This window comes from Monopterus albus, unplaced genomic scaffold (genome assembly GCF_001952655.1).
Source record: "Monopterus albus unplaced genomic scaffold, M_albus_1.0 scaffold86.1, whole genome shotgun sequence".
Lineage (NCBI taxonomy): Eukaryota > Metazoa > Chordata > Actinopteri > Synbranchiformes > Synbranchidae > Monopterus > Monopterus albus.
Genome location: NW_018127966.1, coordinates 1,760,383 through 1,781,812, shown reverse-complemented (window position 1 = coordinate 1,781,812; position 21,430 = coordinate 1,760,383). Strand labels below are relative to the sequence as shown.

Sequence of the window (21,430 nt, the reverse complement as noted above, 5' to 3'; positions counted from 1 at the left end):
GCCTTTTTACATGCAATGTAATTATAATTTGCATCAAAGCTTAAATAAAATGCTTTAACTTATTGAACTTGCTGGAAGACTCCCACTTTGCAAGGGAAAAAAATCATATAGCTATTTACAAATGTTCTTTTATAGATCTGTGCATCTTCTGCTCAGCTGTTAGACAATCTTTACAGATTTGTTTACACACCATTCATCACAACAGTTATATCTGCAATCCTGCATTCACCTCTCAAGTACCATGATTAATAGATTGTTTCAATACAAGATGCTATATATCCATTTTAGGCAAAGATAGATGAAGTTATAATCATAGTTTAATACACAAATGATGAATGTAAGGACAAATAGAATAGCAGTAATCAATAATTTTCATTTCTTCTCAGCCATCATTCTGTATGGACTGTTCATTCTGGAATCCAACTTTCTCAGTGTAATCTGATCAACAGAGGACTCATGGGACTGAAGTGGGGGGTTCATAATTCAAGATAATTTCAAGGTAATCACAAGTATATGGACCAGTAAATCACGTTAAAGAAGAGGAAGGAGAAAGGGAAGAGGGCTCGGGAGTACAGATCAATTCTTTTGGCAGCAGATGGGATGACGGGTTTCGGAGGAGGAGGCTTTTTGTTGTTCTTGGCCAGGGATTTGCCGAGACCAGCGCCAGTATCAATGGGCTTCCCATAGCAGTCAAAATTTGATAGCTCAAAGTCTCGCGGGAGAGAGCCCACTATGCTGAAGTCATTGGTCCGCAGGTCTGATTTAGAGGTGCACACCTTCTTGCAGCGAGTCTCTGCCACCTGGGGGCAAGAGAAACACATTCAAACAGAACTGATTATTAAATTCTGCATCATTTCATTCCAAAATACATTTACCATTGAGAAACATATGAGCTAGGATAAACTTACACTAATAGTCGGAAAGCACCTCTGGCAGCCCCTGAGGCAATGTAACTGGACCAAAATGATTTAAAACTGAGCAACAGACAAACACTACTAGTCTAAGATGGGCTGCGCTTACTACAGGCACTACAAAAATCATTCCACGTTATATTTTTAACAACAACAGTCACTAAATAGTCATTTAACTTTCATGTAACTGGTATTCCAGTTAGAATTCATCTCTGTGACTACACTAAGAACGAATTCAGTGAAATAAAGTTGGCAGATGCCAATTTTAAACAATGGAAAGAGGTGTGACACACCAAAGCTAATTCTTTGTACCTGCATACAGTACATATCACACACAAAAGAAATGTCATTCAGTCATTTTAGATACAAGACCTGAATTCACCATCTTTATATCAGCTATTGTTCCTTTGATAAGACTGACGCCGTCCTGCGTCTCAGAATAGAACACGTTAGCGTTAATAGCTGCAACTCATGCATAGCTGTTTACTTTTGCCTGCTCTCTGTGTGTATCCATCTACTGTGTTTGCACTGTATATGACACGGATAGCCAGTGCTGACCGTATTTTTTAACCGTAGCCATGTCTGATGACCTTTCTATTTATTTACTATTAATCAGTTTTTCAGACTGTGTCAAATGAGTAGGAGTTTGAGAATTTGCCATATTCCCTCTCTGTTGAACTATACAGATCACCTTTATGAAGAACTATGTCTCTGTAGTCATGCTTTGGCAAAAGGCAACTGAATGCTCCACACTGCCTGACACAAACTGCGTGTGAGTGTACGGTGGCTGTGACTTCACATCCACACTGCAGGTAGGTTTAATCCTAACTGAGAGGGACGTTTAAATGAGGCTCTCAGGGAGAACAGGCTACACTTTGAAAACCTAGTAAAGGAGCTATTTGATGCTGAAGCCTGGACAGATTTCATGCGGATAAATCATAGCTAATGTTTTTAAGAGAAAAAAAGAAAGCTCTTTGAAGCCAAAATTAGATTTACTTTGTGCTCTCAAATGTTGCCTATTATGGTTCCCCTCGCTCATCTGTGGTCTTCTAACCCCTGTACGCCCTCCACATGCTATCTCTGCAAACAACCAGTGCTTATAAAAAACATTCTGCAAAGGATATAGTTTATGTCATCCAAAAAAATCCCTTTCATCAAGTTCTCTGAAGGCCTGAGGGCAAACAGGATCTAATCAGAGTATGGATTCTTACTCACTGAAGTCATTAAGCTCATTAAAGTTTCATTATTTTGATTTGGTTTTGACAAGACAAGAAAACCCATTAAATCTCAATGGAATTAAGCAATCTTCTCAAACCAAATGTGGTCCAGACCAACAGAGTCTCAGAAGAAAATTAATTTCATTTAGGCATACAATTGGAAGACCCCTACAACATACTGTGTGCCTGATGTGCATGTGACTGTCAGAGTTGCATAGTGACTTACTGTATGTGTGTGTGTGTGTGTGTGTGTGTATGAGTGGCAATGTCAGCTTCTAATGATTGGATTTCTCAATTTTGCATTTAGATTAGATCTGCCTCACTGTGACAGTCCTGCCTGAGGATACTGGATTAGGAATATGCAGCATTTTACAATTGTACTGTGTGTTACTGCAGGTGTGCTGTCACAGAGAAACGTATACATAAACACAGACAAACAAACACACACTATACACTCACTGAAAGCAACAAAAATGAAATGTTTTGGTGATTAACTACAGCATCCATACCTATAGGGACATTATTTATACTTTGATTACAGAAATGATGATTACAAATTACACAGCCTGTTCAAATAATATACACAAGACTCATTGGCCCCACTGGGAAAAATGCTACTTAATTTGAGTCAAGTGAGAATTACAAGTAAGACCATTAGGCAAGATTTGTGAAAATCAGAAACTCGATCACATTTGTATATGACTTGATAATGTCAATGTGATAATGACGAATGTCATTTTTCCAAGCTTCAAAGTGTCAGTAAAGATATACACTAACTCTTTTAATCCAAAAATGGCACACATACTGTACACACACAAACACACTTAAGTTATCAAACCAGATCCACTGACATGCAAGGTGCTGACGTGAAGAGGGGTCCCTCCGGTCCCGTTGACCGTGTTGTTCCTGGCAGCAGGGCTCCTTCCTGTAGCCTTCTCCTTGGATGCTATCCTGGCCTTTTCTGCCTCAATGCGCTTCGGGCTGTTGAGCATGACCTGAACCACAGCGTACTCCACCAGTGAGGCGAAACCAAACAGCAGGCAAGCGATGAGCCAGATGTCGATGGCCTTAACATAGGACACCTTGGGCAGCTCTGAAGCCAAGGAGGTGCACTCAGAGGACAAAGAGAGCACCGAGAGGATTCCTACAGAGAGACGGGAGACAAGTAACCTTGGGAGTCAGCTAACTGAGAAGAAGTTGGATGTAAGGGCTAGGGTTAAGGTTAATTATTCTCTCTTATGCTCCTTCTGTAATTACATCCATCATGTATTGAGCAATTCCAGCATCAATTTTTATGCTATAATCGCTATGATACGGCTCTATGTGTTTTCCTTTTCTAAAATTTTATGATCTCGTGTGTTTTTCAAAACCGCCATACAAGAACCTTCCCTAAATAAAATTGTCTAAAACTGGCAAAGATTATGATGAAAGTAAACAGAAGACGGCAACTCTCACAAACTTTCACATAGTTTTTGTTGTGGTGGTGCAACAGAATGTGTAGCTGTAGAATGTGTACCTATGATTTTCAACATAGAACATTACTTCTTGTAGAACCTTTATGTTTGCTTCCACTGAGGAAAGGCATGCAATCCATCAACTGCACAGAATATTGAACAGATAAATCCCTCAATCTCAAAAGCTGTAATAAAACACTCACATCCACACAGAACATCACTGCTAGTTGGATTCATGACCAATCCTTTACCTCTTTTATAAGGACATCTCCAAGAGCTCAAACCGCCTCCGACTACTGCATAATTTTAAAAAGTTTTTATCAATGATAGCCAACAGATTTACATTTCAGAGATTCCCCCTGCACAGCAGCATATGTTTCAGGCTGCAGCAGAAATAATTAAGAAAGCATTCTAACCACAAATGAAGGGCTTTACTCTCCTATTTCTTACTTTAATGCAACTTCAGAGTTACAGTAAACATATTAGAATGACCAATGGATTTTGCCTCCAGGCCTCATAATAGTCACTCAGCTAGGCAGAGTTTGTGCAGGAGTTTTTTTTTTTTGTCAAACTGCTCCTCTTCACTGGATTTAAATAAACTTAAAATGAAAGCACTGTAAGGAGGAAATACTAAAACAGCTTTGTTTGCTCTGTTCCTCTATGACACATACTCAAATGCATGTAGTGCAATGGTAAACCAATTTACTGTTGTGTTTGCTTACATTCTTATGTGGTAAGAAAAGACTGTAAATCTTTGTAAAATGCTCAAAACATTCACAGTTAAAAACACGCATGGACGCATAGAAGCAAAGGGTACACTAGACACACATAAATGCTAAGAGTCACATGCAGACACAGCACAGAGCAATAAATGAGAGTAGTCCCACACCTTGTTGCTGACTGACCTGAACTGATCCCATTTAGAGAGAAGTCATACAAGGCTTCCAGGAGGAGTTGAAGTGAAGATGGGATGAAAGTGGTGATAAACAACTGGAGGGAAGATGGAGAAAAGCAGGCAATAGACAACTGGAGAAAGACAGCAATGGATTATCTTATCCATGCAGCCCTGCACACACATGTGCCCATGTGATACTGTATGTGGGTGATAATGACATATTACACACAGCTTGCATTATGGAGAACAAAAAAGCAGGAAGTGGAATGGACTTCTTTCCAGTAAACACAAGCTTTGGTCGAATTAGAATTATCGCATGTCAGTCCCACCATGTGCAGTGTTAATCTGTTTGTATGAGAAAAATATAAATATGTATCAAGCATAAACAAATATATTAACACACATACTAATTGTCATTTCCATAAAATGTAGCCTTCCTGGGTACATTTTATAAACAATATTACTTTAGTTATTTTTACACAAGTGCATGAATGTAGCATATATTTAAAATGCATGCATTGTACAAATAATTGTTTTAGGACATCCATTACTTTGTTGTTGTTGTTGGCCCCACTAAGAAACTGCTTAACATTTGAGATGTGACGAAATATATATACACAAGGTTTTTATCAGCCAGTCTTCCACTGTGGCAAACAAGCACACTATATGAACCCAGATTGGTAGTTTCAGTCCATTTTCCACGAAGCAGGGCTAGGTGGAACTAAGACTATAAATAAGAGGGACCCTATATGCTCATTTGGTTCTTGCGTTGTACTCTACGCAATGCATGAACAAAAACAAAAAATTTAAAATTCAGTAGGGCAATAGAGCATTCTTGTATTCACCTCAGGGGCTCAGGCTAACAGTCTAGTAATCTACTAGACTTTCCTAAGGCTGGAGACACTGTGCACTTGTCTGGTTTGGTTAAAACAGCACTACTCCTCATGGCTCAGCACATCCCTTTGTTAATTGAGTTAACAGGGATCAGGTGTGCCTCGTTGACCAGCTGAGTGTCTGTTGGCTCTGTCTGTCTCCTGAACAACTCTTGCTGCCCACACCAACTAACATGATTATTTACCAGAAACCCAAAAGTCTGTACGTGGTCCCTATAATCAGTTGAGTCTTGTATTTGTATATTTTAAATGTTAGCTCCAGTGACTAGTCCAGATTTAATAAAGATCCTTTAAAATGTGGCTAATGTGAGAGCTCACAGCTAAACAGGCTACAGGAAGGTGAATTAAATGGGGTAATATTTCAGCTTTTAGGCAATAGAAATAAGAACTTATATTTTAGTCCCACCATAAGAAAGATATCTGTGGCCCTAAAGCACCAGTGCAGTGGATCCCATCTGTCAGTTATATTTATATTCAGTGATTTATCACATACAAATAAGCACTGGACATGGCATCATGCTTGATCAGTAAAGTTCTTCAAGGTGTCAAAGTGATTGATGATGGAGATGACTGGGGGGAAAAATGTCAGAACCCTAAAACATACAAATCCTTCAGAGAGATTTTATTTGATCAACCACTATGTTTTTCTGATGGAATTTTATAATTACCTAATTATCTCATTAATACATACTGTACACTTTCATATACCCTTTATTTTGATCTAATGTCCAACCATGTGCTCAACACTGGTTAAACAGCACAACAAATACAGTATTTAAAGATAAAGGTCAGTAACAGATATGGCACTGATCAACACACTTAAAATAATCCATACCCAAAGGGACCCTGGCAGCACTCGCATCAGGATTGATCCAGAAAGACAGCCAGGAGAGGACGACGATGAGCAGAGTGGGGGCGTAAACACCCATCATGTAGAAACCAACCTGCCGTCTTAGGGTGAAGATGACCTCCACACAAGTGTAGTAACCTGCATGAGGAATGCGACATTGGTCAAATATAATTAGATTTAGGGAGAAACACAATTTTGCTCTGAAATGCAGTTCATCACATGCGAGGTAATTGTTTTGCAGTTCAGGGGCTCTGTAAAAACTGAAGGGCAGGCTGAAGCTGAACATTCTGTCAGGATGAGACTCAAGGACACTAAAATGATTCATGCAATGTTAGCAGAATGGAAAGAATAGGAAAACTGACAACCATACGCTTGTAATTACGCTCTGAATAATATAACTTGAATGCAGCATCAGACCATGTTTGGCAATTTAAATATGTTGGGACATTATAATTTTTTATTTGCCCTAGAAATGTGGAGTATCCAGCCCTTGAATTGAAACTTAAGTGAGAGAAACAGTCTATTAAACCCACCAGTACAATCTTGCCTACTTTTGCCAAGCACAAAGCACAGCACAGCTGTTCACATCATTAGTAACAGAGAAAGCCAATATCAAGAGGAAGAAAAAGGTCAGTTGGCAAAAGGAGTTTAACATAATTTCAACTACTGTCATTAGACCTGTTTGAACACTCAGCATCGCCTCCCAAAAAGCCTGCTTCCAATTGATAATGTGCCAAGTAGGAGACCTAGATGTGTCCTCTGCCAGGAACATGTTTCTGTTTCCAGAAGCACATTATTCTTAATAATACTGCATAAACTTTCATTAATAAACGATCACTTTAATAAATCCATCTCTGCTGGTTTTCATTAGCTGAGCTTACACTATCCCTACACTCCAGACCTCCTATGGCTATGTTGTGTTTCTGCTCTTTGAGGCTGGTCATTAGATCGAAAAGGATTGTAGACTGGAGGGGCTGAAGTAATGTTTAACTAGCCTGGGGATCATCTAAGGGCTGACTGTGTCGCAGAGCAGGCTCGAACCAGTCACACACAGAGGGGATCTTTGTGTCTAGCCAGGTTGCCTTGGCAACCCACTAAAAGACTGACTCATTGCGAGCAATGTGCCTCCCGAATATGAGAGGTCAAATAGAGATTTTCCATTTTATTGAGAATGTCATTTTGCACTCACAGTGGTCTCCATATGTGTATGGCACAGTACCAATGCCTTATTTGAGGGTTTTTCTTTTATTTCATTGCAGAATTATTCAGTATTTTTAGCCCTGCCAGTATCCTGGGAAAATGGTCTTGCTGTTCATTAGTCTGTCTATGCTACAATCTATCCTGGCTGCCTCCACCCAAGATCCTGCAGTTTGCTATGAAGCCATGCAAAAATCTGTAAACCTTTACAAAGGAAATTAGATTTTCCATGCAAAGAGTAATATGTGCGTTCTGACAATCAGAACATAACATGCTTGACGTAACTAAACGGTAGGACTTGACAGTACATTTGACTTCAGAGTGAATGATCAGACTAAAAGATATACCATGTGGAGTTTTTGAAAACGTGAAGTACTTTGGAGCTGTGTTTTACCGGAAAGTCACAGTTTTGTTTCTGATATACACACACATAAAGATTCTCAGCATGTGCACAACGGGATTCACATTCTGCTCTAGTTTTCATGCTATTCCACTGACTGGTAGGTGGTGGCAATAACACACCAAGACAGGGTAACACACTGACATAAGCAGGAGGAAGAAATCTGATAAAGTAAACCCAGATATAAGAAATGCACAACTTAATTAAAATACTGCTTTGAACATGTCTTATGAGGAAAGTAATAGAAATACAAGTGTAACCAATATTTTTATCAATTACTGCTTCTCATTTTGTTGTACTATAACCAGAGTTGCGGTTGTGCCTGCTGGATCACTGGCACACCTGATTGGAATAGAAACATACAGTAATTAACAGTATCAGTTACACCTGTGCTTTTCTTGCTATGACAAATTAAGATGTCTACCACAGTAACAGTCTATACTTCTTGTTCTAGCAATTTTCAGTTCACCTGGGCAGCTATAGAAAGTGATATTTTAGACATGACTGGCAAGTTTCAATATTGCTGGTCTCTGGACTAATGTTACATGTTTTATTTGTCTAAATGATGACACAACAGCACATAAACATCTCTGCTCTATGATCAAAAGAGCGTGCGTCTCTACCGTCCATCTTTACAATACTGTAGGTTACTAAGTCAAAATGTAATTTCCTTGAAGAATAAAGGCAGGATGACTGAGATGGAATTATCTTTCTACCTTCACCAGAGATAGGTAAGAAGTCATATACCTTAGGCCTGGTCAGATAAGAACATGCTATTGAAGCCTGCAAGTCCAGGATCTGATCTGCTCTGATTTCATCTTTCAATCAGTGGCACCAGGCTAATCTTACTTCAACAAAAAGACCCATCATCCTCACCTGATTTCTTTGGCAGGGAACCTTGTATATTGGTCTTGTATAATGGCTGCTGCCGCCAGGAAAAATAAACAATTCAGCACTATACACCTCAAATAAAATGTCCAACTAGTAAATGATATACAGTAAATCCTGAATCAGAATCACAATGATGTAATTAGCTGCTATTGTGTCCAGTGACTCCTCAAGGGGACATAGCAGAGGCATGAATGCACTTTCTCAGTATGACAAGGACACTATAGCTTCCAGCTACCCAGAACAAACAGTTTTAACTCAGAAACAATAATTCATTTGGACTTTAGATCCAAACTTTAATGTGATATTAGACAATTTTGACTCATTCTCCACCACTGCTAGGCAATATTCTACCCAGTCATTCATCCACTGGTCCATTAGACACCTTTTTGTTCATATGCACCATCTATCCCATTTAACAATCTTGATTCACTTTTCTTTTCTTGTACATATGTAAATAAATTCATTTAGATTAGAGCAGACTTTCTCATGTCATCTTTTTGTCTCTTATTCCCAGTAAATAAGTCACTGAACTGAGGATTCAGACCAAGACTGGATTAATAGTTCAGATTAATAAATCATATCAATAAATAATCATACTTCAGATAAATAAATTCATCATTAGCATGTCTTGCTTCATGAGCCTGGTGCCCTTATTATGAGGTATTAAAATGTATCATAAATTGTAGTCCAAATCTGCTACAAATAAAGGGGTGAAAGGACAGCATAAAAACAGCACTGAAGTTAAATTACTGCCTTGCTATGACAGGTCTTTTGAATAATTAAAATTCTACTTTGCATACTAATAATTTTTTTTTTATTTGATGAAATTTACAAATTTTTAACCTGGATAATACCTGTTCCTGCATAGTATTTGGTGCAGTTCCCATAATCAATATCTTCTTGTCTTATGTCAAACTGTGGCAGAGCAATGGCCTCCATTTGCACTGGGTCTCCTGCCTGCCACATGAACTGAAGGTCGTCTGTAGTGTATCCAACTGAACAGAAGCAGGAACACAGACAGTTAACATGCAGTATACATAGTTGAAACTGCATTGCAGCATATACAAATGCATATCCTGTGTAGACATTATAAGGTCATAACATGCTGCACACATATGCTTGTCAAACACACTCAAAGAAATTTACACTGAATATAAAATATAATGTATATGCAGACAGACATGTAGGAAGCAGTAGGTCTCAACAGGTGGGTTTGGCATTAGAATGAAATGGCTTGAAGTCAAAACTGGGCTCTTCACAACTGCATGGACTTCCTGTTCATGCTTTTATTTTGAAGGACTTCCACTTTTGTTTACCCACTGTTGCTGCTTTCATTACACTCACCTGTTGCAAAGCACAGTATCAGATTCTTTATCTAGTCTCCAGCCCACATTCTCTGTTTGCCAGAGTTGTCAGAGAAGTGCCCAGCGTAGCTCATCTGCATGTCAGTCAACATTCATGTGCCTTGTTTGCAAGTTGTCACATTATTCGTCACATTGCTTGATTGAGTTTTGCCTGTAGTTAAGTGCTCATGGACACTCCTCCCATACAGCTTCTGGTCAGCATTCTGTTTAATGCTTTCCATTGTATATACTCTAGTATTTCTTTGCATCTTGTTATTGCTACCTCATTTTCATGGACTTATTGCAAGCCACCTGCTAAAGTAGTTTACTTATCTTCCTTTTGCTCTGGCTTATGGTTCCTGTATTTTTGTCTAGACATAATGGTTTACTTATAGGAGAGCTTTGTGAGTTTTGACACTTCCATCCTAAATTTAGAGCTTTGCCCAAGCTTTTATTTCCCCATGTATATCTAGCATTAAGCCTGAGGTCACTCCTCTTCTTGTTCACATCATATTTTATGTCACACTCTTGCTTGCCTGTCATACCAATCTTCCGTTTAATTATGAATAAAACCCCGGTGTTTGCATTTGGGTCCAAAATCTAAATTCCTATAAAAAATTGTGATGCCAAACTGCTCTGTTAACAAGATGTAATAACCACAGTCAAGTCAGTCAGTAACTGTCGCTGTTAGACTTTCACAAACTTAAAATATGCAGATTTTTTCACTTCAATAATAGCTTACCATTGAAAAGAGAAAAAGTGGCATTTATCCCAAAACAGTTCTATTTAATAAAATGGCAAAAACATTCCCAACTCATAAATACTGTATCATCCAAATAGCAATTATCAGATGTGTCAACTGATGAACTGAAGGTGATATTATTTCAGGAAGACTTACAGCTTTCAAGTTGCATTTTACACCTCTGTGTGTCCATAGGGAACAATGTCAGGTCCAGTGGACAAAAGAGGGTGATAGACAATCTGGAGGAAGGATGAAGGAAAAACTGATTTTCATTTATGCTATGCTTTAACATTCTCCTTTTATCTCCACTTAAACTCACACAAGAGTCTTGTTTGCCTGAGAAGTCACAGGATTTAAGGGGTTTACCCCCATGTCTCTCTTTTAATGGTATATTTGCGGGAGATAAACAAAATACAGTATGTTCTACTCAAAATTACAGACAATTTTCAAGGATTGTTTTTGGACATGACTGGTATAGCTCCAACTAATTTACATGGAGCCCACAGCTAAAATAATTCTCACAAAATGATCTGCATGCAGACAGTCTCATTAGCATTTAAGATTTCATTCTTGCAGTCTGCAGCCACAGTAGTTATTGACCCTGAAAGAAAAAAAATGAAGAAAAACCAAGAAAACCATTAAAATATGCAAAACAGCTTACACTTACCTACTGAAACAAAGCCACAGTACTACAATTATCACTGCAGTTTTTCAGGGCATTAATAACACAACAATCATTACATGCCCACTTTAGTGTTCCCCTATGCAAATATCGCTCAAATTATAGGTACTGTTTGTTTAGTCTTGTTTACTCATGTATTTAATCTGACCAACTGTACTTTATGCGGCCTGACACTGAACTTTCATTTTATTACACTTTGCACTCCATTCATTCAGCCTATTGTTCATACACTGTATCAGACCTATTCATTTTCTAAACACATCTCAGATGTGCGCTACGAGTCAAAGACCTGGAAATATGCTAATTTTGGTGGCTCCAAATGGAATGAATGCCCAAAAAAATGTCAGTTCAATGATAAAAAATTTGAATAAAATATAGAAAATGGCACTTTTTCAATAAAAAGTAAGTGTCAAAGTTAATACATTATTCACCATTCCTCATAAGTGTATCTCTGTACCAATCAAAGAAGTTTATTGATAATGTTCTGTATTACAAAGGCCAGGTAAAGGTATTTTGTGGTCGTTTTTAATTAAAAACAGACACAAAATGGTGGGACATTTTGCAGAAACAAATATAAACTACTTAAACAGTTGGAGACTGTTTAGTGAGGTTTTAATCGAGCTGTTTCATATATAAACTAACATTTTAAGGAGTTTAAAAAGAGCTGGAAAAAGTATCAGTGCTATCTTTGGGTGGCATGTACATTCAATATTACCTGTAATTTGCCAATCACATTTTAACAAATGGAAGTGGAAAAAAGTTCAGACTGATTACCTCATACTGATCAGGACGTCTCCATTACGGAAGATGAAAAGGAGAATGTTTTCCTGGGTAACATCATGAAAGTTGGCACTTTTCTCATTAGCAAAGAACAGGTCGGGCTTCCAGAGACATTTGAACATCTTGGGATCAACAGTGAGAGAATCAGACTTGAAGTCCTGAGGCAGCTTCAGCCTTGGGTCATTCCAGCGCTGCCGCAGGAAGATGTTGACTCTGTAATCCTGTTAGGTTCGAGACCAGACAATCACAAATGTGATTAGTGTCTATATCATATTAATAATATTAGACAAGATGGGTGCTTTCAAAGAGACTGCCGTTCCAAAAGGGAAACTCTTTGAATTGCACACAATTCATTATGCTTTATTTTCTCTTGACATTTGCCATGCACTCGTAACGCTCTGACGTGATGTTAAAGGCTCAGTAGGAAAAAAAGAAGAAAAAAGGTGAAAGATTTCAAGTTATTTTCCTGTTTCAAACTTGCAGCTCCACTCTACTGACAACTTGACATTTTATTATTCTTTAAATACTTTTCAGTAATAAACAACATTTAAGAACATGCTACTTCAGTCAGAGATGGGCAGACCACTTTAACGTGACAGTGAAATTCCACCACAGCTGAAGAGAGAACATTCATGACCGGTACACCTAAAGTAGTCACCATGCAGAACACTCATTGTCCAAGGGTCAAATGTTATCAATACATACAAAATCTGATACATCAAGGAGCTCATTAGTGAGCTTATTAGTGAAATTTCCACATTCTTGTTGCTGGAAAAATATCACGCATTGAGACTTTGGGACATTTTTGTGCCTGCTTTGAAGGCATGCCTCAAGCTGTTTTGGGACCAAGTGTTAGGAAGGACTATTAATGCTGACTGTGAAGATGGATGACATGTCAAATAAAGCCACCAAAATACCAGCTCTGTGTGTGTGCATGTGCTCCTGGGTAGGAAATGTACTTCCATCTTCTGTCTCTTCATTATTCTCACCTTTATGATATTGGCTTTTTACTAATTTTTTAGTACATTATTTTGATGCAGTAGCTTATTTAAAGTCAGTGATTTATGGGTGACTGATTTAGCACTCAGGTGTTTTCAGACATGGCTCTATTTTTCCTATTTTAACACAGGATTGTAGGTTCTCACCAATTCAGTAGCAGAGGCCATGATAAACTGTTTTAACCTTTATTTTGCCAAGAAAATACAACCCACTGAGGTTTTCAACCTCTTTTGCAAGAGAGTCCCTACTATTATATTGCGTGGGTTCTCTTCGGGTGCTCTGGCTTCCTCCCACAGTCCAAAGACATGCAGCTTAGGTTGATTGGTGTCTCTAAATTGCCCGTAGGAGTGCTTGTGTGTGTGTGAGTGGTTGTTCGTCTGTGTGTTAGCCCTGTGATGGGCTGGCGACCTGTCCAGGGTGGACCTTGCCTTTCGCCCGCAGCTGGCTGGGATTGGCTACAGCCCCCCGTGACCCCATTTGGGACTGAGCGGTTTAGAAAATGGATGGATGGATGGATGATACTGGTGAAAAGTCTTATAGTAGTAGAATTTTGCAGCAGCTGTGGCCAGAAGACCACCCACCCACTTATCACTGTCACCTCTGTCATCAGACACAGTTCATATACACAAAGAATGCAATGTCAAACTACCACAATGCAATAACGGAAATGGAACAAATATCCATCCATCCATCTTCATCCGCTTCATCCGAGACCGGGTCGCAGGGGCAGTAGTCCGAGCAGAGCCTCCCAGATGTCCCTCTCCCTACACACCTCCTCTAGCTCCTCAGGAGGAGCCCCAAGGCATTCCCAGGCCAGCCAGGAGACATAGTCTCTCCAATGTATCCTGGGTCTGCCCCGAGGCCTTCTCCCAGAGGGACATGCCCGGAATACCTCGCCAGGGAGGTGTCCAGAGTGCATCCTAAACAGGTGCCACCTCTGCTGGTTCCGCTCAGTGTGGAGGAGAAGCGACTCTACTCCGAGCTCCTCGTTGGTGACTGAGCTCTGCACCCTATCCCTAAGGGTGCGCCCCGCCACTCTCTGGAGGAAACTCATTTCTGCCGCTTGTATACGCAGTCTCATTCTTTCAGTCATGATCCATAGTTCATGGCCATAGGTGAGGGTAGGAACGTAGATCGACCGGTAAATTGAGAGCTTCATCTTATGACTCATCTCCTTTTTAACCACAACGGACTGGTACAGAGACCGCATTACTGTGGACGCCACACCAATCCATCTGTCAACCTGTCACTCCATTTTAACTTCACTTGTGAACAAGACCCTGAGATACTTAAACTCCTCCACTTGAGGGAGCAAGTCACACCCCAGCCCGGAGAGGGCACAAATATGGAAGACCTAATTTTTTCCAGTGAGAGTAAATTCATGCCATTGACATGTTCAACCAAACAGCACAAATAAATACATACCAGCAGATAACAGATGCATTAAATGCTATGTCACTGCTTCCATGCCCATTACGTGCATGTGCTGTTGTGTCTGGTTGAGTCTGGTCTACAGCTGGCTCTTTGAATTATATGAAAATAATATCTTGTTATGGCTGTTTGGGGCCTTGATGATTTAATTTGTTGTTCTTTTGTAATTAGTCTTTGAAGAAAGAATTTTTTATAGTCGTTTTTTTTTTCTGCTATGGATATTTTTGTGCATGTGGGAGTCATGTGACCCACAATTTCATCTTTGGCCACAATGAGAAAAATAATTGTTTTCTGTTGCTTTAAACACTGACATTGGTGTAATTGTAAGGGAGGGGCTACAGTGCATATGCAGAATACACAGTACAGTACATACACAGACCGGTTTACTGGCATAAATGTAAAACAGATACAATGTATCTGACAGAGACACAGTCCAATGCCTACACCGACTTTCTGAAAGCCAGACAAGAAAATATATCTTCCCTCTGGCTCACTATCAAGCTGCCAGTACAGCCTTCAGTTCCGGAGAGATTTAACACAACAGCTCACTGTAATCAACAAGGAAAACCCAAGCTGAGAAGCAGTTTAAAAAAAAAAAAAATCAGCAATTTATTTTAACTTGCAACATAAAATTAGTCATCCTTCCTGATGAACAGTCATAAAGTGAAAATAGGTGTATTAGCTACTGGATGTGGGGTGATGTTTGGCCAAGTGAGGTGTAAATGATGAGAGGGGGTTTCCTGAGATCAGATACCCCACAGAGTGATAAATTGAGGAGAAAAGGTGACCAGCTGTCTCGTCTTTCTATCTTTCCCTGGGTGTCCATGGGAAGTGGAAAAACAGACACTGCCATGTGGGAGTTCCTCATCTCGCTGTCTCTGTCTATCAGCTCCTATTATTCTTTCTTATTTGTATCCATTCCCATCTCCGCTCTTATTTTTCCTTAAAGTCTTGCACTCATCAGTTTTTATCTCACTTTGGGAGGCAAGTTTTTTTTTTTCTATTTGACCTTATTTCTATGCAAATGTCCAATTACAGAAACAGCTTCTGAGACACAGGCCAATTCCTTCACCTCTCCTTCCCCCTTTCTGAAACCTCCACTTTTTCATCTCCATTAATCTGTATTTTTCCTTTAGCTGTCCCCTGCTAAATGTCTGCAGTTTGTATATTTTCCTTCTTTCTCATATTTGATTTCTTACTAACTGGATTTTTCATCCTCCTTCCCTTTTCCCCTTGCTAACATCTTGGCTCAGTGTCTTACCCTTCTTTCTGACTTTCTATCACTGTCCTTCATTTTTCTAAATGTTGTTTCCTTCATCTTCTTTCCACATGCTGTCTCCTCCTCCTTCTCCCTGCTCTGTCTTCCCTGTTCATTAACATTTATTGGTTTCTTCTTTTTGTTTACCATCTCTTTTGTTGTCTTGTCTTTCTCCAACCACTCATCTTCTGTACCTTGAATTTTAAATATTTTCAGCCTGTATCATCCTAATGTGCCTGTAAGTGGTCCTAGTGTGAATCTCTCCACTGGAAGATTGTATAAGTGAACAGCACTACTAATCCACAGCCAAAATCTATACTTGATTTCATGCAGCTCCAATACCAGAACATATAATCAAAAGCTTTGTTCAGAAAGTCACTCCTCTTCAAACTGATCTCTGCTTTGGATGGAGTCTCTGTCCAGACCTGCAACAAAACACTGGCAGCAAAACTCTAGCACTTTAGCTGTTCTTGTAAAGACTGAGGATGGTAGGATATTTCATAATTAAAACTGAGCCACAAAAATGGTAGGTTGGGAAGCTTTCAGAAGCTCTTAAATGCACCATACTTGCCACACAGTGAGAATACTGACCCACTAGTCTTCCTTTTATTGTTTTGAGAAGCCTCTACATTGTCTTCTTCCCACCACAGCTTACACTCCTCTGTCCTCCTCTATCTGACAAACCTCAGACCAAACCACACCACAACGTTCAAGATTTCCTAATAGTGCTCGATTTCCAGTTTGATAGCTTTTACAATTTGACAAATTTGATTTTAAACTGTGGTCTTTGCTCTTGATATAAAATTGGCTTGATGAAATATGTTGCTATTTATTGATGCAGTAAGTACCTGTTGAATTCATGGAAAACAATGTCTTGTTTTACTCTGCTATCAGTTATTTTCTGAGGTTAATCTTTTACAATAAAATTTTCCATATACAAACTATAAAACTACTGGATACAGAAGGTCACGACACAGAATCAAATCAAACTGTCAGCTCTGTCACTCTACATCTAAAACGTGCTGGTAAACCAGGCTTATTAAAAACCTTCAAGAATATTCCAGTTTATTGTTTCTTAAGTGATCAAGAGTCGACTCAGTGCGGTCCTCGTGTTTAACCTGTTCATTAGCATTCAAGCTGCATTTCTTTATCAGCAATTAAGCCATCAGTTAAATGAAGCATCAAAGTCTTCAGTCCTCTGCTAAATGGTTTGATACCGCCTAGAAAACATGTGCATGCATTCTTCCTAAAACTTGTAAGATAAAGCAGTTTTCAGCTCAAATCCACTGATTATTAAAGGACGTATTGATTCTCAGTGCTGTCACACTAGAGTGGGGTTGAAGTGGTCTTACCATGGTCGTTTCTTGAATCGAGCCAAAGCTGTTGATAAAAATGTTCACTCGGTCTTCCACAGGAATTCCTGGATTTAAGAAGATGAAAGCCAAGTGCAATCAAAGTGAGGCACCAGTATGGTTGTAGCTTATAGTAAGTGTCAGTATCTTACACAAAATATATATAACTCTCTATTTCTACACCAGCACATTCTGTTCATGGTGATTCAATTGATTCTGTCACTGATCAGAAAATTTATCAACATTTGAAAGTGATAAAAAAAAGCCATCACAAGAGAATCCCGTCCCACTGCTAAGCTAACCCTGTAAACATTTACATCAGCATCTCTTTCCATTCAGCATTTTTCATAAACAAATAAAATCCTTGATGAATGCAGACGTGCACACTGCTTTGAACAAATTATTAAGTGTTTACTGTACATAATATAGAGGCGGTATATAGCTCACACCTCCCAGGCATTATTGTGACAAAACAGACTAATCAATCTTCAAGAAACACTTGTGGTGTTTCACTTTAAAATTCTGTGCTGTATATGGTCTATAAAGACTCTTAACATTTTATAGGCCTGGGCAAAGAAATGCACAGGACGTAATTTAGGATGTAATTTGGAAGATTTTGACATGGATGTTAATGGATGGGGAGCTTTCAGCCCACCCTGAAATCAGGAGCAGATGTTTGGCTGCTGGACCAGTCCCAGGCAGTCAGGGAGGGAGCTGACTCTGCTCACAGCACATCAAACACCCAGTCCCAGATTACAGCTCCTGCTGCCAAGTGCCAGAGAATGGAAACTATCTGAGGATCCACCTGAAGACTGGTTAGACCATCAGTCAGAAGCAGAGGCCGCTGGCCACCTCTGTAATTTTTATGGCTGTTTGTGAGACTCAAGCTTGGTACTTCCTACAGTGTGATATTTACAGCACACATTAAACACTATAAAGATGGATACTTGGTAAACAATAAAGAATCCAAAGAAGGAGTGGATGATTTGCTTTTGTGTTGCTGTAAAACCCCAGTTTTTAAAATGAATCTCAAGTGATTAATGGAATATGAAATTGCCGTCATTTACTGTGCCAAAAACATATACATACATACATAAAATTCACACTGTATATGGTACAGTAACATGTCTTCAGATTGTCTCTGAAGTCACTGAGTGTTAGTCAGCACAATATTGAAATGTCTTTGAGGAAAGACATCAAGGAATATCAACATCAACAATATGTGCAGAAAAACAAATGCATTTTTATTCACATCTGAAGTCCCGTATATAGCAGGCAGTTACTTGTTCCAGCACCAAATTCTGAGGAGAAATCTGGAGGTACATATTCATAGTATACTTGTTCTTTAATCACCATGACAGCACAGCAGCAAAAATGTTAATTAAAAATAGACAGACGGATGAGGAGGAAAAGAGACTTGCCTTTGAAGTTGGGCCTTATTCTGGGATCATAGCTGATCAGTAACCTGTTCAAGATGTTACTGGTTGAATTCGCCGGGACTCGGGCCAGATCCTCAGATGACAGCTGTCTGCAAACAAAAAAGACAGAGAGGCCACAAAATTACATTAGCAGGCCAAATTCCTGGCAGATGAACAATGCAGATGCAGAGGATACCCCCTTTCACTCTGTGTGCTCTTTGATTAAACTATAACCTGAAAGGTACCAGTTATGGATTAACTGATCTTTTAGGATGGACGACCCAGGCGATCTTACAGTGAGGAAATATTTAGAAACTAGATAGGGTGCATTTCTGAGATGTTTCTAGATCAGAACTGTTAGGGAGGGTGAGGGAGAACCGAGGTTGGATTCTGGAGTGCTGACCCAGGTGCTAGTAAAAAAACAGGTGGTTTATTGGTGGGATTACAAAAAGGAACAGAGTCAAGGAGCACATACAACCAGGGCTGAGCAAATACGGCTAAGGAGAACAGGACGACCAGGGGAGAAGACAGGCTAACGGCAAAAAACAGGAGAGTGAGGATGAGGACGGACAGGTGAAAAAACAAATGAACCAGGAGGACTGGCGAACGAAAAAGAAATCCACAGCAGAGGAACTGTCAGCGTGGATATCAAAAATTTATGTCTAGCTAACCTGATGGACAAAAAAACATACAAAGGGATCCACAGCACAGGAATTGTCAGCGTGGACGTCTGAAGACAAATAACACAAAACATTTAACCTACGTACACATTGAGAGCCACAGCACAGGAACTGTCAGCGTGGAAGTCAAACGATACCACGACTATAGATCAGTTACGGGGTATGCAAATTAATGCTTGTTATGTTAGGTAAGTTAATGCTCCGGCGACGACAGAGCGTCTGCCAGAGCTCTAAATAAGGAAGAAGGTAATCATCGGGATGCACCCCAGCTGTGCGCACCGACAAACGAGTCACTAATTACTGAAAACACAGCTAAGGTGCAGATCCCGCAGGATTGAGACAGCAGAGGAGAGAACGGCGGAAGAGAGGCAGGTCGTGCCGAGCGGACCTGACAAGAACTTGACATGATCCTGCAGGTTGTCAGAATACTTTTCCCCTACCTTTTAGGACAATTATGCAAAATGTGCTTACATATCAGCAGAAACAGTAAGCATCATATTTCTAAGAAAACCAGGAGTCTACAGCCAGCAGCTAAAGATGTTATACTTAGGCACAGGTTGCCTTGAACTAATGATAACATCAGCATGCTAATACTATGTCATTGCTAACATGCTGATAGTAGGTGATGTTTACCATGTTCACCATCTAGGATGTTATGCTAACATTTACTTATCAGTGCTAAACACAATTCAGCTGAGGCGTAATTGTCAACAGACATTGTTTTTATTTTTCAAGAAACTTTAAATTCAGAGGTCAACAAAAAATAAGGAAACTCTAAATACAACAAACTGAACGACACAGTACCTCAAATAAAAAAAAAAACTGACCTAACAAATTGAACACATGGGAAACATATACAGTATACTGGCTGGCCAAACCAGTAACACACACAGGGAATGGACAAAGGCATTAGCTAAATAATCTACCAATAAACACTGAACAGACAATCCACTAACAACTAAATATTTTACTTTAGATGTAAAAAACAAAGAACATAACTTGACAAATAAAGCTTTAACATGAACTACAAACAAACAAACACTCCATTTCTTCGAAACTCCCCCTTTCCTGTATTGGGCACTTGGTGCAGTCCAGGCCTAGTGGGAGGTATTTAAACCTGCTGCTGCCTCAGTCCAATCTTTTTGTCTCGACTGTCCCCATCCATGGAGGAACATGGCAACTCAAAAAGAAAATTTGCACACAATGTAATTAACAATGTATTGACAATACAAAGTTAACCAAATTGATTAATTGTGTATGTCTAAATCTCATGTCAAATCAAATTTAAATCTACACACATAAACAAAGAAAACAAAAGAACATTATGTCACTAATTCCACTGTTGGTGGTGGCTTAGGCCCTCACATGGTGAAGGAGCTGAGGTCTGCACATGTCATGAGGATGGCAAAGCACGTAACTGACTAATTAAGACAAGCTGTGTTTTTTTTTTCAGCCCGCCTGATCTGAACCCGAGCGGTGTTTTGTTATTGGACTTCTGTGCTAGTCACAGCTTGTCCATAATGAACACCATGTTCAAGCATAAGGGTGTCCATCAGTGCACATGGCACCAGGACACCCTAGGCCGGAGGTCAATGATCGACTTTGTGGTTGTTTCATCTGACCTCCGGCCGTATGTCTTGGACACTTGGGTGAAGAGAGGGGCGGAGCTGTCAACTGATCACTACCTGGTGGTGAGCTGGATCCGATGGCGGGGGAGGAAGCTGGACAGACTCGGCAGACCCAAACGTATTGTGAGGTTCTGTTGGGAACGTTTAGCAAAATCCCCTGCCAGAGAGATCTTCAATTCCCGCCTCCGGCAGAGCTTTGACCAGTTCCCGGGAGAGGTTGGTCCAAGTGGACCATATTCTCCAACTCCATTGTCATTGCGGCCGTTCGGAGCTGTGGCCGTAAGGTCTCCGGTGCCTGTCGTGGTGGCAATCCCCGAACCCGGTGGTGGACACCGGAAGTAAGGGCTGCCATCAAGCTGAAGGAGTCCTTTCGAGCCTGGTTGGCTCGTGGGACTCCTGAGACAGCTGA

General features: G+C 39.8%; 1 protein-coding gene across 1 annotated transcript in view; it reads right to left on the bottom strand.

The window, feature by feature from the left end:
- Window positions 1-6: 6 nt before the first annotated feature.
- The window catches only part of glrbb (glycine receptor, beta b), a 26,814-nt gene continuing 5,390 nt past the window's right edge, over window positions 7-21,430 (bottom strand). Inside the window, exons 3-10 of the mRNA XM_020607485.1 lie at window positions 18,717-18,823; window positions 17,296-17,363; window positions 12,250-12,476; window positions 10,950-11,032; window positions 9,563-9,703; window positions 6,206-6,358; window positions 2,980-3,272; window positions 7-800 (exon numbers count right to left, since the gene is read on the bottom strand). Coding sequence (XP_020463141.1) covers window positions 504-800; window positions 2,980-3,272; window positions 6,206-6,358; window positions 9,563-9,703; window positions 10,950-11,032; window positions 12,250-12,476; window positions 17,296-17,363; window positions 18,717-18,823 — 1,369 coding nt within the window. The 3' untranslated portion in view covers window positions 7-503. The remainder of the gene's footprint in view (window positions 801-2,979; window positions 3,273-6,205; window positions 6,359-9,562; window positions 9,704-10,949; window positions 11,033-12,249; window positions 12,477-17,295; window positions 17,364-18,716; window positions 18,824-21,430) is intronic.